This window comes from Vombatus ursinus, unplaced genomic scaffold, assembly GCF_900497805.2.
Source record: "Vombatus ursinus unplaced genomic scaffold, bare-nosed wombat genome assembly UNPS02000021.1, whole genome shotgun sequence".
In the NCBI taxonomy this organism is placed as follows: Eukaryota; Metazoa; Chordata; class Mammalia; order Diprotodontia; family Vombatidae; genus Vombatus; species Vombatus ursinus.
The window spans coordinates 193,773-209,196 of record NW_020939799.1 but is presented as its reverse complement, the minus strand read 5'-3'; the positions used below and the strand labels follow the sequence as shown (position 1 = coordinate 209,196).

The window sequence follows — 15,424 nt, the reverse complement described above, 5'->3', positions numbered from 1 at the left end:
GAAGAAGAAGAAGAAGAAGAAGAAGAAGAAGAAGAAGAAGAAGAAGAGACGAAGAGAGGAGGGAAGAGAAGGAAGGAAAGAAGAGGAGAGGGGAGAGGGGAGAGAGAGAAATAGATTTGGTTAGGGGACATTAAGAATAGGGCTGGGATGAGAGGGACTGAGGCTATTGGGGGAAGAGGGGGGAAGGATTCAGGAACGTTAGCTAGGTTGTATAAGACAAATTACAGGCTCCCTGAGCAGGGGTACAGTTGTGATGGGGGTACAGAGAGCTATCAGAGGTAGCATTTGGGTTAGGGATAGAGGTCAGCAGGGGACAGTTAGAAAAGGCCCACGGGGCGGATGAAGGGTCCCTAGGGGCCCAGGGGCTCCCCTTGACCCTCCCCCTCCTCTGTTTCCTACTTGCAGGGAAGCAATTTCCTGTCCAGTGGCTATTTCTGCCCATCCGTTTCCAGAAGGTGGGGAGGGGAGGTGGGTTCCCCCAGCTCCCAACACTCTCCTCCCCTCTCGCTCTTTGCCCCCTCCCTTGGGGCTCGAGGCCAGGACCTGGGGCAGCTGAGCATCGCCTCCTTTCCCACAAGGCGCCTCGGCTCCTTTCTGGTGGCGAAAAGCTGCTTTCTTGGCTCTGAGATCAGCAGAGCTCGCAGGAGAGGTTATAGGGGTCAGGACTCCAGAAGAGAAGGGGCAGGGGAGGACGTTAGTGCTAAGGAGATACAGAGCAGGGGTCAATACTTGGGGAGATTAGGGATAAAATTGAGATCAGGTTGGAGTTGAGGATAGGGTGGGACAAGAGTAATGGTTACATTTGGAATTGGGGTTAGGGTCAGCATCAGGGTTGAATCCACTCTTGGGGTCATGGTTAAGATAGGTTGGAGATGAACTGAAAGGCCAAGTTAGGGCTACAGTTGAGTTTGGGGTTGGGGTTGGGGTTTGAATTAATGTTGATTTGGCTGTTGGGGTCCAGAGTGAGATCAAGGCTGAGGCTGGGGCCTGAGTTGAGGTGCAGATCAAGGGCTGGGGTTAGGCACAGTACTGGGGTTGGGGTCTGACTTGGAGTCCCAATTGAGATTAGGACCAGAGGGTCAGAATTAGGGTGAACACAGAGTTAGAATTGGGGGTTGAATTGTTGGGGCTGAGTCCTGAGATAGGGGTTAAAATCAGAGATGCGGTGAGAGTTGTGGGATCATAGGTCAAAGACTCCAAGCAGAAAGGCACTTCAGAACCCACTGAATTCAAACGACGGGAAAATGGAGGTGCAGGAATGGTAAATGATTTGGCCAAGGAGTGACTTGCCATTTCTTTCTCTAGCTCATTTTACAGATGAAGAAACTGAGGCAAACAGGTAAAGCGACTTGTCCATGGTCACCCAGCTAATAAATGTCTGAGTCCAGATTTGAGCTCAGGAAGATGAGTCTCCCTGACTCCAGATCTCGTTTCACCACCCACAGATCAGTGTCAGAGAGTCAGATTGGGATCGAGGTTGGAGCACTCAGGTTAGGGTGACAGTTGGGGATAGAGCAGAGGTGGGGTTAGAGTCAGGGATCAGAATTAAGGTCCGAGTTGGGATTAGGGTCAGAATTGAGATTAGGGTGAGTTGGGATCTAAATTGGGTTTGGGGTTAGAATTAGGGTCTGAGTTGTGTCCAGAGCTGAGCTTGCCAGTGGGATTAGGATCAGGGTTAGAGTCCAGACCCTGGTCAGGTCCCTTTCTCCCTGACTTATGGTCATCTCACACTCCTTTTACCTCTCCCCACTCACCAGACAGCGGCTCCTTCACCTTGGGTGGCGCTGGGGCTGGTGGTGATGTCCCTAGGGCTGGCTCCCCTGAGGGCATCAGCCTTTCTGCCAGGGACCCCCGGCGGGGCTTGGGCCCTCGTCCCAGCCTCAAGAAGGCCAGCCTCCGGGCTGCCTCTCCTGCAGCCTCAGCATCCCCTGTTCCACCCTGTCGGCCCCCGTTGAGCCTGGCCAAGAGGCCAAAGTCGGCAGAGCTCCGCCGGACCCCAGGACCCAGCATCCGGCCCAAGAAGGAGCGGGACTCCCCATCTCCAGGGCTGCCCACCCGTCGGCCCCCTCCCCTGCCCAGCCTGAAGGGTGACAGGCCCACCAGCTTCTCCAGGGTGGCCCGGCGGTGGCAAGAGGCCCCATTAGGCAGGGTAGGGGCTGATTCCCCACGGAAGGCATCCAGTTCCCCCTTCTCCTCGTCATCCTCTGCCCCTGAGGAGGACTCAAAGGGGTTCCTGGAAGGTGTCAGGGGCAGAGTGTTGGCACGGGTCCCCTTTGGGTCTGGCATTCGAAGGCTCTTCAGGATAGGCATCATGGAGTGGGGACCTAGAATTAGAATCAACAAATCTATTTATTTGTTTAATCACTGAATCTTAGACTCTTGGAATCATAACGCACTTTTCAAATGCTCGATTCTCTTAGAATTCTAGAATCTTAGAGTTATAAACTCATATCCACACCAAATCTTAGAATTCTGGAGTCCTAAAATTTCAGGTTTGTAGAATCTTAGAATTATACTCTTAGATCCTTAGACTAAGAGAATCTTAGAACCTTAGCCTTACACTCTCTCAGGGCCCCTAGTTCATGGATTCTCAGAGTATCTGAATTCTTAAATCATAGACCCATAGAATTCTCTATTTAGAGAGTCCCAAACTTGTAGAGTTTCAGTATCTTAATCTCATCCTATGCAGCTAGGTGGAACATTAGGCCTGGAGTCAGGAAGACCCAAGTTCAAATCCAGCCTCAGATACTTACTTGCAGTGTGACTCTGGCTGGACAAGTCACTTCACCACCGGCTGCCTCAGTTTCCTCAACTGTAATCACAATAGCATCTACTTTCCCAGCGTTGTTGTGTGTATCAAATGGGATAATATTTGTAAAAGGCTTAGTCCAGCATCTGGCACAAAGTTTGTGCTGTATAAATTGTTGTTATTTATCCTCTTAGGCTCACAGACTCTTAGCACTTATAGACTACTAGTTTCTTGGACTCATGGAATCCCAGAATTTTAGAATACTAGGTTCTGAATTCTAGAATCCTTGATTCTTAGAATCCCAGACTTGTAGACTCTCAGAGTCCTACCCTCACACCCTTAGGCTCCCAGACTCTTGGCCTCTTAGAATTCTGGAACCTGAGGAGTCTGGCACCTGTCTGAGCCCTTTCCCCATTTCTTTGATCTCTCCTTCTCCCTGCCTTGTCAAGGGAACCATATATAAATAAACCATATATAAAGAAAGGATTGCTCACAGAGTGGTGCAACTCCTAGGATTTTTCCTAGAGAGCCTCAACCACACCTCACACCTGTGGAATTGACCCTAAAGTAGCCCCATCCCGCCTCCTGCCCTTTTTATAGTTCTGTGAGAAAGCTGTCGTTGAAGGTCAGAGAAGAAGTCAGTCTGCCCAATCCCCATCCCCTCAGAAAGACTGTGGAGGTTTTCCTTAGCCTTCAAGGCCTCACTCAAGTGTAGCCTCCTTTAAACAGCTCATCCTGAATCAATGACTCACAGAATCTCAGAATTAGAAGGGATTTCCGCATTAGACTGGGAGCCTCTTGAGAGCAGAGACTGTCTGCTTTGTCTCCTCAGCACTTAGTACAGTGTATATAGTAAACATTTAATAAATGCTTGTTGATGGACCCAGTGAACTTAGGGGTCATTTACTCTAATCTGTCCCTGAACAAGAATCCTTTCTCCAATAAGTTTAGCAATAGGACATCTAACATTTTATTAAAAATCCCCAGTGAGGGAGACACCCCCTCACCTCCTGGGGCAGCCCATTCCTCTTTAGGATAGCTCTAATTATCCAAAAGCTTCAATCTGTCTCTTTGCACCTTCCCCGATTTGCTCCTGGTTCTGCCCAGACCATGGGAAGTGGGGAGAAGCAGAACAAAGCTCCTCTCCCTTTCACAGGACATCCCCCCTCCAAGTCTTCTCTTCTCAGGTTAACCATGCCCATTTCCTTCAATGGATCTCCAAATGGCATGATCTCAAGACCCTTCAGCATTCTGGTTGCCCTTCTCTGGATGCTCTCCAGTTTATTAGTGTCCTTTCTAGAGTGTGGTACCCAGAACTGAGCACAACATGGCATTCTCTTTCTTGACTGTGACTATTGACTCCTACATGTTTGCAGTACATGCCTTCCCCCTCCTTCTTCAGACAAACTGCTATAGTCAGGCCTCCCCCATCTTGGATTTATAAGGTTGAGTTTTTGAACCCAGGTGGAAGTAAGACATGACATTTATCCCTTTTCATTTTCCTGCGTTAGTTTTAGCCCAGTGTGATCTAGTCGATCAAGCTTCTGTTAATCCTGTGAAGGGAATTATGATTTTTATAATAATCGATATATGTGTAATGAACATACTGTTTTGTCATTCTCAGATTAAGGACTAGCTCAGTAAAATCCTGTTAACAATCCCAACTGCCTTCTACCATTGGTCATCCCTCAGAGCTCCGTGTCATCTGTCAATGTGATGAGCATGCCATTTATGCCTTTATCCAAGTTACTGAGAAAATGTTCAAGAGCACAGGGCCAAGCGCAAATCCCTTGGTAGCTCCACCGAAGACCTCTTCTCTAAACCGTGTAGAACCTTTCATGTCTCTTCTTTGGATGTGGCCATTCATCCAGTTCTGAAACTACTTAATTGTGCCATTGTCTAGACACACCTCTCCTTCTTAGAGTACACTGACATAGGTTGGGAGACTTTTTTCAATTTCTTTGATATAATCTAGGTAAATTACACCCACAACTTTCCCTGACTGACCAGTCTAGTAACCCTATCAAAGAAGGAAATAAGGTTAAGCTGGTGTGACCTGTTTTTGATGGAGCCACTGTAGCTCTCTGTGGTCATGGATTCCTTTTAGAGACTTTCACTAACCAGCTTTCTGATATTACATTCTGGAATTTTACCAGGAATATAAGTCAAGCTCATTGGATTATGGTTTGCAGGCGCCACTCTCTTCCTTTCTCCTTTTCCAACCCTGTGGTCCCCTTTTCTGTTCTCCATGAGTGAACAGTCACTTCAGCCAATTTTTCTGTGCTCTAGAACCGAGCCCATCTAGGCCACCAAAGCAGTCATGTGCCCTCTTACCATCTTCCTACTTAGCCTGGTTATCAATTCCCCATCAGCCATTTTTGTTCTGTCTTCAGTTTAAAGATCATTCTCTTGGATGAGAAGACAAGGTAAGTTGAGGCGATTAGACTTTCCATTCCCTGATCCTTTTCTTCCACCACCCCCATAGCCTTTTTTTTTTTTAAGATAAACTCCTTTTTGTTGTTCTTCATTTTCTTGGCTAGCTTCTGCTTATACTGAGCTGAGGGGGTGGGTGTCCTTCTTTCCCCTCTCTCCCCACCAACCTAAATGGGATTCCCTCCCTCCTCTGAACCCTCACAGTTTGACACTGCCCTTCCCTCATGGCCTTGCTTCCTATCCTGTCTGGGGTTGGGGTTATCTGTGGCTGGATCTGAGCCATCTCCTCCAAATATGGGTTGCACCTGGGCATCTAGGTGGTGCAGTGGATAGAATGCCAGCCCTGGAGTGAGGAAGACTCCTCTTCTTGAGTTCAAATCCAGCCTCAGACACTTCCTAGCTGTGTGGCCCTGGGCAAGTTACCTCACTCTGTTTTCCTCAGGTCCTCATCTGCAGAATGGAGCTGGAGAAGGAAATGACAAACCACTCTAGTATCTCTTGCCAAGAAAACCCCAAATGGGATCATAAAGAGTCGAACATGACTGAAAAACAACAGCACCCTCTCTGAGGTCAGAGACTCTTGGCCTTGTCTTCCCTCAGTCCCAAACTCTGCTTGTTGAATCAAAGTGAATAGAACTGTATGTTGGGAAATGCTGATTTTCCTACTCCACTCACCACTCACCCTTCCCTTCTCCTCAAATGTCATCATCACACTCTAAGATATGGTCCCCTCTGAGGTCAGAGTCTATGGGTGCAGTAGAAAGATCGCCAGTGTTATGACCTTAGGCAAGACACAAACCTTCTGGTCCTGTTCCTCATCTGCAAAATGAGTCCACAGCCTCCGAGTTCCCTTCTAGCTCTGCGGGTGGAATTAAAAACAAGCGAGATGCAGAGGCTGGATGAGAAAGCTATGGGAGTCCTTGAAGTGTTTGTGTATCAAGTTGTCATTTAATGTATGATCTTTGACGTGTAGGGGTTAAGTTAACATTTACACTGACTCCTGACTGGCTTCCAAGGGCAAGGAATGAAGTAAGGAGACAAGTTCTGAAAAACCTGACTTCTCTGGCCCTGAGGTACAAGGAGTATTACTGATCTTTGAGAATGGGATCAAATCCCCTCTCCAAAACTTCCTAGCTAAGGGGGAGGAGAAAGAGGAGGAGGAGGAGGAGGAGATCTTATATAGCAAGGCTCAAAAAAAGCTTTATATGTGCTAACTTGTTTGATCGCCCATTGATTCTGCTAGAATTCCTTCTCTTCTCTGAGCCTCAGTTTCCCTCTCTAAAAAAGAGAATCATGCGCACGCAGGAAAGGTATGTTAGCATTTAAAATTCAATCACAATCTGACATGGAGGATTACACTTTTGCGCCCCCTTCAGGCACTCCAGCCAAACTGGCTTCCCTACATGACACCTCCTCCCTTTTGAACAGCCTTTGCCCAGGCAGGACCCCCCTCCCGGGATGCCTTCCTTCTTTACTGCCACTTCTTGGAACCTCTAGCTACCTTCACATGGCAGCTCAGGTGCTCCCTCCTGCAATGCAGCCTTTCCTGATTACGTCAGTTGTTACTGCCTCTCCCCAATGACTTTTATTTATTTCATCGATAATTTTTGTACGTATTTATCCATGTACATTTTGTCATTCCCCCCAGTCCAATAGAATGTGAACTCCTTGAGGGCAGGGACTGTTATATTTTTGTCTTTGTTATCCAGCACCGAACAGAGTGCCTGACACATAGTAGGCAACAATAAATCATTATTGATTTGAATTTAAAACCTTAATGATAGAGGAATTAGCACTATCATTATGGTTATTTCTACTAAAGAGCTACATTACAAAGAGACAAATAACATGGATCTATAAGCGCTTCTCAACTGGGCCAACATTAGGGTCCTCAGGCTGTCCTTTGGGATTTAATCTATTTGGCTTTCCTGGGATTGAACACAACCAAACCCCAAGGAAGATTCTTTCATGACTGGCAAGCCACTGGGATGTGGTATACCAGGCAATATTTGGAGTTTAGGGATACTTAGAAGACCATAAAAGCAAGCCTCTTAAAGCCAAGTTAAAAAAAAAAGCCAGCAACAAGTCCGTTTTTTTTTTCCCAAGAAGGTACATAATTGTATCAAGGTCTTTGCGTTTCTTTAAGTCCTGATCTAAATTATACATTTTTAAAATACATTTTTAAAAAGCCAAAGGCAAACAGAGCTATCCTTCAGGGATCTCACCATCACGAGAGGTGGCTTGGTGCCAAAGAAAGGGCGTCAGTTTTAATCACGCCCCAGCCCTGCCACTTCCTAGCTGTGGAACCCTGGGCTAGTAACTTCCCCTTTCTGACCCCAGCTTCTTCTGTTGTGAAATGGGGTCAGCAAAATGTGTATCACTTTAGGAGAAATCCATTTGGTAAGGAGGAAACCATGATAGAAATACAGACCATGATGTTGACTCTGCATGTGCTTGTATCGTCTTTTCACGTATGAGGAAACTGAATCTCTAAGGTTAAATGACTTGCCTAGAGTCATAGCTAGTAAGCGTTTGAACTCAGGTTTTTCTGATTATAAGCCCAACACACTGTCCATTACAGCATGCTGTAGCCTCCCCCTCACCTTCAAACATTCCACGCCCCCAACCCCATCACCACACTCCCCCTCCCCTTACTAAGTTCTCTAGCATTCTTTGCTGCTCTGCCTCTTACGTCTCCCAGCTCTAGTTTCCCTGATGTTCCCTGATAATGAGAAAATTGCTTAACCTCTTTGTGATGAATCTGGCAACCCTAAATGCGATTAGGGATTAGGGAGTCAGGGGCTCTGCTGCTTGTTGCCTGTGTGGCTTTGGGAAAACCTCTCCGGACCTCAGTTTCCTCATCTGTAAAATGAGGTAGTAGGGGACTAAATAATCTCTAAAATTCCTTCCAGCTACATAAAGAGGCTGCCAACACCTTCTATGACTTCCTGGGAGCTGCTGTGACTATAGCAAATGATAAAAGTTTTTAATGAATAAAAAAGACTTTGGTAGGTCTCATTTGCTGCAAATAACACAACACCCCCCCTTAAGTCGTTGCATTATTGGAATTCATGTTGCCTATTTCCACTGGGCTGGAACCAATTTCTTTATTTTACCTAATCATAACTTTGAAGAGTGCAAATTCCAGTCCATGAGACCACTTCAGGGGTTTACATTGTAGCTGTCCAGGATTATAGAATCTTATAAGGAGGAATAAAAACACCTATTAAGCACTTACTGTGTGCCAGGAGCTATACTAATATTGATTTTGGATTTAGAGCTAATATTGATCTTGGATTTAGAGCTTTCCCCTCATTTTACAGATGAGGAAACTGAGGTCCAGGGAGGGGCAATAAGTTGTCCAAGGTCATATACCTGGTGAGTGGCAGTTCTGAGACTCAGTTTCAGATCTTCAAACTCCAATGAGTGAATGAATGAACATTTATTAAATGCCTACAGGGTACTACACATTCTGTTAGGGCATGAGTATACAAAGGCAAAAGTGAAAGTCTCTGCCCTCCAGAAGCTTATTTTCTACTAGAGATAACAACACTTTCACAGATAAGAGTAAACAGCGTAAGGGCAAAATAAATTCACAGGCCAGGAGCTGCCTTTCCAAGATTAACTAATTCCTAGTTAGCTCAATTTGCATTCACATTATCTTGTTGGTGAACCATTTAGATAAAGGCTTAGAGATAAAACACCTTTTTGACTAAACTTCAACAATTAGTTATCTCCGGTTGTCCCAGAAGCCTTCCCCAACCTTTCTTCTAGTTCCTTGCCTCTAGGGATTATTTCCTATTTATCCTGCATATAGCTTGCTTCGGATGTAAATTTTGTTGTCTCCCTCAATATATTGTAAGCTTCTTGAGGACAGAGACGTCTGTTGACTCTTCTTGTATCCCCAGTGCTTAGCACAGTGCCTGGAACTGTAGTAGATGCTTAATAAATGTTATTGATTGATTACTGATTGATTGTTATGTACCCTCTCCCTTCCCCCCACCACACTCAAAGCCTCTGAAGGAACTCATGATCTAAAGGGGAAGGTGATATGCAAACATCTTGACTTGGAATGGTCACTCTGGAAAGCTGAGACTCATATCTAGGACTCTTGACTCCATGCATTACGTGCCTTCTCCCCACATTTATGCATAATGTAGCCATTGTATTTTCATACAAAATAATAATAATAGATAACATTTGTATATCACTTTTAGGTCTCCGAAGCTCTTTACAAACTATCTCACTTGATCCTCACATCAGCCTTGAGAGGTAGGCGTTCTTGTTATCCCCATTTTACAGATTGGGAAACTGAGGCTGAGATTAATGACTTGCCCAGGGTCACACAACTTGTATCTGCCTATGGCAAGATTTGAACTCAAGTCTTGCTGACTCCAGGTCTGGTGTTCTAACCACTGCGTCACCTATCTGTCCCAAAGTAAACTAGTGGGAGCTGTGTGCAAAAGTCCCTGTTCTCTTAATGACCAATACCAGATGTAAGTTTATCTATTAGCATCGTGCCTGGTATAGAGTAGGGAATTAATAAATGCCTGTTGACTGACTTTACTGCTCTCCAGTTTTAGGGTGGGGCTTACCAAGTCTGACCATGAACCTAATGATAGCAAGAGAAAACGCAGTCATGATTCCTATGAGGGAAAACCACAAAAATCATTGAATGTGAGAGTTGGAATGAAAGGAATCACTAGGCCATCTAGTACAACCCAGCGACAAAAGGAATCCCTACTAGACCAAAGTCAGGAAGGGTTGTCCAACCTCTCCAGGCAATTCAGTCCACTTTGAGACAGCTCCTGACATCCAGCCTCGGCTGGCATCTTTCTGCCTCCCGCCCAAAGCTGGTGGGTCTGCAGTCTGAGGCCAAACAAATCTGATCCGTCTTCTAGAGGACAGCTCTTCAAATACTTAAACACAGCTCTAACCTCCCCCTGCCCCCTCCGCTATCCCCTTCCCCATGAATTAAAACACCCAGAACAACTGCTGGCTGCCTCTCCCATCTTAGACATGGGAAATTGATTTTTCGTACCTAAGCACAAGACTTTTTACATTTATTCCAGTTAGATGTCCTCTTACTAACTTCAACCCCAAACTCTATCAACTTGTCTACATCCCTTTGGATCCTAATGGTCATCCCAGGTGTTATCCGCCCCTCTCAGCTTGGTATCATTTGCAAATTGGGTGAGCTTATTGTCAACATTTTTATCTAAGTCACAGATAAAAATGTGGAATAGCCCAGGGCCAAGCACAGATCCTTGGGGCCCTTCACTGGAAACCTCTGGCCACATTGACACGGAACCTATTAACAACTCTTTGGGTCCAGTCATCCAAGCTCTTTTGAATCCATTTGAATGTAGCATTGTCTAATCCATTCTCTCTCCGTCTTCTGTCTCTGAAGGAACCACTAATGTTACTGCCCTTAAAAGCCCTGGCTCTTAGCTTTCAGTCCTCAACCCAGAGCCGCCAACCCAGGCATTTGGTCCCCACTTTCCCTCTCTGCACCCACATACCTCCTTTGGCTTCACGGTGAAGTGCCACTCCCTTCTTCCCCAGGGCCCATTTCTCTCTATCTCCAATCCTTAAGGGACAGGGAGGCAGGTGATCTTTGACTTGCTCATTCTTATTGGAGCCAGACCACGAACTCCTGCACAGTCCCCTAGTCCTCGGGATGTCTTTCATCCTTGGAGGGGGTATGGCAACCTCTACCTAACCTGGAGACCCATCAATAGTCTCCAAGCTCCTAGGGTCTCTTTCATCAAATATCAGCTGGGAAAACCATTAGAAAGAGAGAGTGTCAAAGCTGGGAGGGTCCTTAGAACACAGAATGTCAGAGCTTGGAGGGTTCTAAGAACACAGACTATCTGAACTTAGACCTTAGAACAGGGAAATGTCAGAGTTGGGAGGGACCTAAGGAAGACCTAGAACATGGAATGTCACAGCTCAGACTTAGAGACTGTTTAATACAATCCCTTCATTTTATAGATGGAGAAACCGAGGCCCAGAAAGGGGAAGGAACTTAGATAAGGTCATACAGTAAATAAAGGATAGGATACAAAGGAGAATCAGGTCCCCTTGAATTCTTAATTTCACAACAGGACCAATGACCTGTTCCCAAACTCTCCCAATCCCATGCACCACCGAATCTATTTTTCTGCATTCAAAATCTCACTCAAGCTCTGACATCTCACCCCTCCCCACCTCGTCCTCAGACAATCTCCACCCCCCCCCACCTCCCCGCCCCCCAGGCGCCCACTGCTCCAGGTCCCAGCCTGACTCACTTCCCAGACGCCTCTCTTGCCCCCTCCTGCAGGATGTGTCTGCCAGAACTTTCTTCTTCCCCCAGGGTCACCCCTCCCCCTTTGCCCTTCTCCTCTGCCTCTTCTTCTTCCACCTCACTTTAATAATTTTCCTCTGAGCTGGGCAGTCCCCACTGCCTGGATTCTGACCAGTTCACAGTAGCCACAAACACCTGACTTTGTCATACAGCCCATCCCTCACTCTTCCCCAACGCACATCTCCTCCATGTCCATTCTTCCACCCCTCATACCTCTGTCCTCTAGCTCTCCCTCTCTCTTCCCTCCAGGTCCCTTTTCATCCCTCATTTCTTCATCCTCCCATCCCATCCATCCATCCTGTCTCATCACTTTGTTCTCTAGTACCTCCAACCCCATATGTCCGTCCCTTATCTCGACAACCCTCCATCGCCCCATTTCTCCATCCCTCATCCATTGATCCCCATTCTCTAAGTATAACTGAAGGAGACCTGCACTCAAAACTAGAAGGCTTGATTTTTAGTCTCGCTGGGTGATCTTTGGTAAGAATATTAACTCTGGGACTCAGTTTTACTATCTGCACACTGAGGCAATGGGTTAGATGGTGCCAAAGATCCATTCTAGCTCTGAGAGTCTAGAATTCTAGACCTGCCCTGACCCCTTCTCCTCAGACCTCACTCCCTCTGGTTCCCATGTCTTCTTCCTGTCCTCATGTCCTCTCTCCCCAGGCCTCTCCGAGTCCCCTATTCCCCTGCATTGCCAGGAAGATCCAGCGTCTGACTCCTTGCTAGCCTTGGGATTTCTCATGTTGTTGGGCAGAAAAGACCCCTATTCCCTCTACCCATCTTGTCTCCTGCCAATCCTTTCCTCCCCCAGGAGCTAGGACTGGGAAACCGGGGTTCCTAGGGGAAGGCCCTCACCTGAGTCCCTCTGACCGCTGGTTCCAGCCTCTGTCTGGACGCTGTAAGTGGGCACTGCTGGCTAAGGGGAGTGGAGCCCCACCGGGGTGGGGGGGCGGATCTGGGTCAATTTCCTGTCAGGAAACCCCTCCCTCTCTGGGGCCAGGGGGGCCGGGAAGGACTCATTATCTGTCTGCCCTCCAAGGCTGAGCTGTGATTAGAACCTGGCTCCTCCCTGCCTGAGATGTGGGCTGGAGCTGGCTCAAGCAGATCCCCCCCTTCCCCATCTTGGTGGTGCTCCCCCTCCACAGTCTCTTCCAGTCGTATCCCTTTCCCTCCAGCCCACTGACACTTCCCCCTGTCTCTACTTAGTGAAGAGAACTCTGGCTTGGCATGCAGAGCCCTGATTCCTGGATCTGCCCCTGACTCTCTAAGTGACCTGGGACAAATCCCACACCCTCCTATGAGCCTTGGTTTTCCCTTCTAGTAAAAAGAAAGGCCTAGACTATGCTGGCCTTTTTACTATTGTCTCTAGCTTGGAGGTTATTGGAATCTATGAATCTCTGAGTGCAAAACTGTAAACACCTAAGACGCTAAGAGAGATTTCAAAGGATGGATGATTTTGAGCTGAAAGGGACCTAAGCAATCTAAGAAACAACCCTCTCATTTTACTGATGGGGAAACTGAGGCCTACCCAGGTGAAGTGATTCCCCAACATCGTATGCAGCAGCAGACCCATAATCTGAGCTCAAGGCCTCTAGCTGCAGATTTAGCCTAAAGTGAGAAGCAAATCTCAGTTTCCTTCCTTATGAAATGGATATACTAGTATCTGCAGCTGTGGAAATTCAGTAAAATAATCTCTTTGAAGCATTTTGCAGAATTCAAAAGTGCACAAACTTCATTGCTCAAAATTAAAATTCTAAGTCATTTTAAGTCTATTCTGTGAAATAGAAGTGGAGAATGGAAGCTAGGGGATTGGGATGAGAGATGAGAATGGGGACAGAAATGGGGATAAGGACAGGGACAGGATTAGAGATGCCTTCCCCGGTTCCAGCCCAGGGCAGGGGGAAGCTGAGGTTGGCAGAGGGTGGGGGTGCAAATGCTTCGGGGGGCCGGAGGTCAGGGTTCTGATCCTGAAACAATGGCTTGATGGGGGCGGAGTTGCACAGCCCAAGCCCCCTGGCTTTTGCTCAGTATTCTCCTGATGTGTTGGCCTGGGAAGCCAGAGACTTGAGCTGCAGGCCCAGATCTGCCACTGACTCACTGAGATGAAGGACTTCCACTTCCCCTCACTGTGCCTTAGTTTCCCCTTCTGTAAAATGAATGAATTGGACTAGATGGTGCTTGGGGTCTTTTCCAGCTCTAACATTCATTGTTCTGTGTTCTAGCTCTGACATATTATATTCCAAGGCCCCTCCCAGCTCTGATATTCTCTGTTCCAAGGCCCCTCCCAGCTCTGACATTCCCTGTTCTAATGGCCCTCCAAGCTCATAACTTTCCTGTCCTGAGGCCCTTCCCAGCTCAGACCTTCCCTGTCCTTAGGGCCCTCCCAGCTCTGTAATTTCCTGTTCTAAGGGCCCTCCCAGCTCAGACCTTCTCTGTTCTGAGGCCCCTCCCAGCTCTGATATTCTCTGTTCCAAGGCCCCTCCCAGCTCTGACATTCCCTGTTCTAATGGCCCTTCCCAGCTCAGACCTTCCCTGTCCTTAGGGCCTTCCCAGTTCTGACATTCCCTGTTCTGAGGCCCCTCCCAGCCCTGACATTCCCTATTCTAAGGGCCCTCCCATTCCTGACATTCCCTGTTCTAAGGGCCCTCCCAGCCCTGACATTCCCTGTTCTAAGGCCCCTCCTAGCTATGATATTTCCAAGGGCTCTCCTAACTCTGATATGCTCTGGTTCTATTATCCTGGGAATCTGTGGATCTATGTTCTCAGTCGATGACTTCAGTCCCTCCCTGGCTCAAGATTCTCCTAACCATCCACTTCAGAGAGACTATGGAGACAAGATCTTCACCTAATTGAGAGTTAGCTATAATGGGGACCCTGTGTGGGTAGCGGGAATAAAGGGAATTAACAGTCCCGGGAAGAAGAGAGGGTGTCCCCTTGTGGTGGGAGGAGGTGGCAGGTGCTCCCAATTCTCCCATTTTATGCTGCCCTCTAGTGGATATCATGAGAATCCTGGTTCCCAGAAGTGGGAGGGTAGGCTTGTCTCCCCCAGTGCATCCTGGAAGACCCATCCCACCCACCTACCTTCTGTCTTCTCCAAGCTGCCATTGAGTAACTCAGGGTACCCCGAGAGCAGCTCCAGCAGGCTTCTCATCCCCGCCCCATGGAGCCCTTGGCACACACCGCATCCCACCCAGAGGCCTGAAATCCCGCCCTATTCTGCTCCATTCAGGTTTTTATTCCAAAGTGGGCTGGGCAGCAGGACCTGGGCTCCTATCCGGGCTTTGCAAGACACTTTGACCCTTCCCTTTCTGGGGCTTCCTTCATCTGTGAAGATGGGGAGTAGGATTAGTAGGTCTCTAATGTTCTGCAAGTCAAAAGCCCAGAAATCTCACTTCCTCTTTCCAGCCTTCCGTTTCCCCATCTGTCAAATATGGGACATAGGATAAACTAGTTCGTGTGACCTGGCCCCAGGACTCTGGCCAGGGATCTGAGGCCTAGCCCGGCCGGCCCCTCTCCTGCTGTCTCCCTCCCTCCATCTGTGCAGCCCATCCAAAGAGACTCAATCCACCAGGACACACGATTTATCTCTGACTCTGGCTCACTCTGTTTCTGTATCTTTCCCTCTGACCCTGTCCCTTTGTGTGTCTCTCTCTTTTGTCTCTCCTTGTTTCTGTGTAAGACCAGAGGATTTGGGGATGGAAGGGTCCTGGGTCGCTCTCTCAGTCCAACTCCCTCAGTCCTTTGGCAGAGGAGGAAGGGGAGTCCAGAGAAGGGAAGGGAAGGCCAGAGAAGGGAAGGGACTCGTTCAAGGTCGCACAGCTCCAACTCGCCTCTTTGTGTTTCTCCGTGTGTGTGTGTGTGTGTGTGTGTGTGTGTGTGTGTGTGTGTGTGTG

General features: G+C 47.7%; 1 protein-coding gene across 7 annotated transcripts in view; it reads right to left on the bottom strand.

The window, feature by feature from the left end:
• The window catches only part of EXOC3L2 (exocyst complex component 3 like 2), a 29,155-nt gene extending 14,275 nt beyond the window's left edge, over positions 1–14,880 (bottom strand). The window contains exons 1-2 of one of the 7 annotated variants that reach the window (XM_027853920.1): positions 14,613–14,880; positions 1,755–2,324 (exon numbers count right to left, since the gene is read on the bottom strand). In XM_027853920.1, coding sequence (XP_027709721.1) covers positions 1,755–2,324; positions 14,613–14,682 — 640 coding nt within the window. In that variant the 5' untranslated portion in view covers positions 14,683–14,880. Of the gene's footprint in view, positions 1–1,754; positions 2,325–2,753; positions 2,774–5,981; positions 6,022–10,704; positions 10,789–11,472; positions 11,494–12,386; positions 12,507–14,612 lie in introns of those variants that run through there. The other 6 variants (XM_027854568.1, XM_027856001.1, XM_027853191.1 and 3 more) reach the window with 6 other exon arrangements.
• Positions 14,881–15,424: the final 544 nt, after the last annotated feature.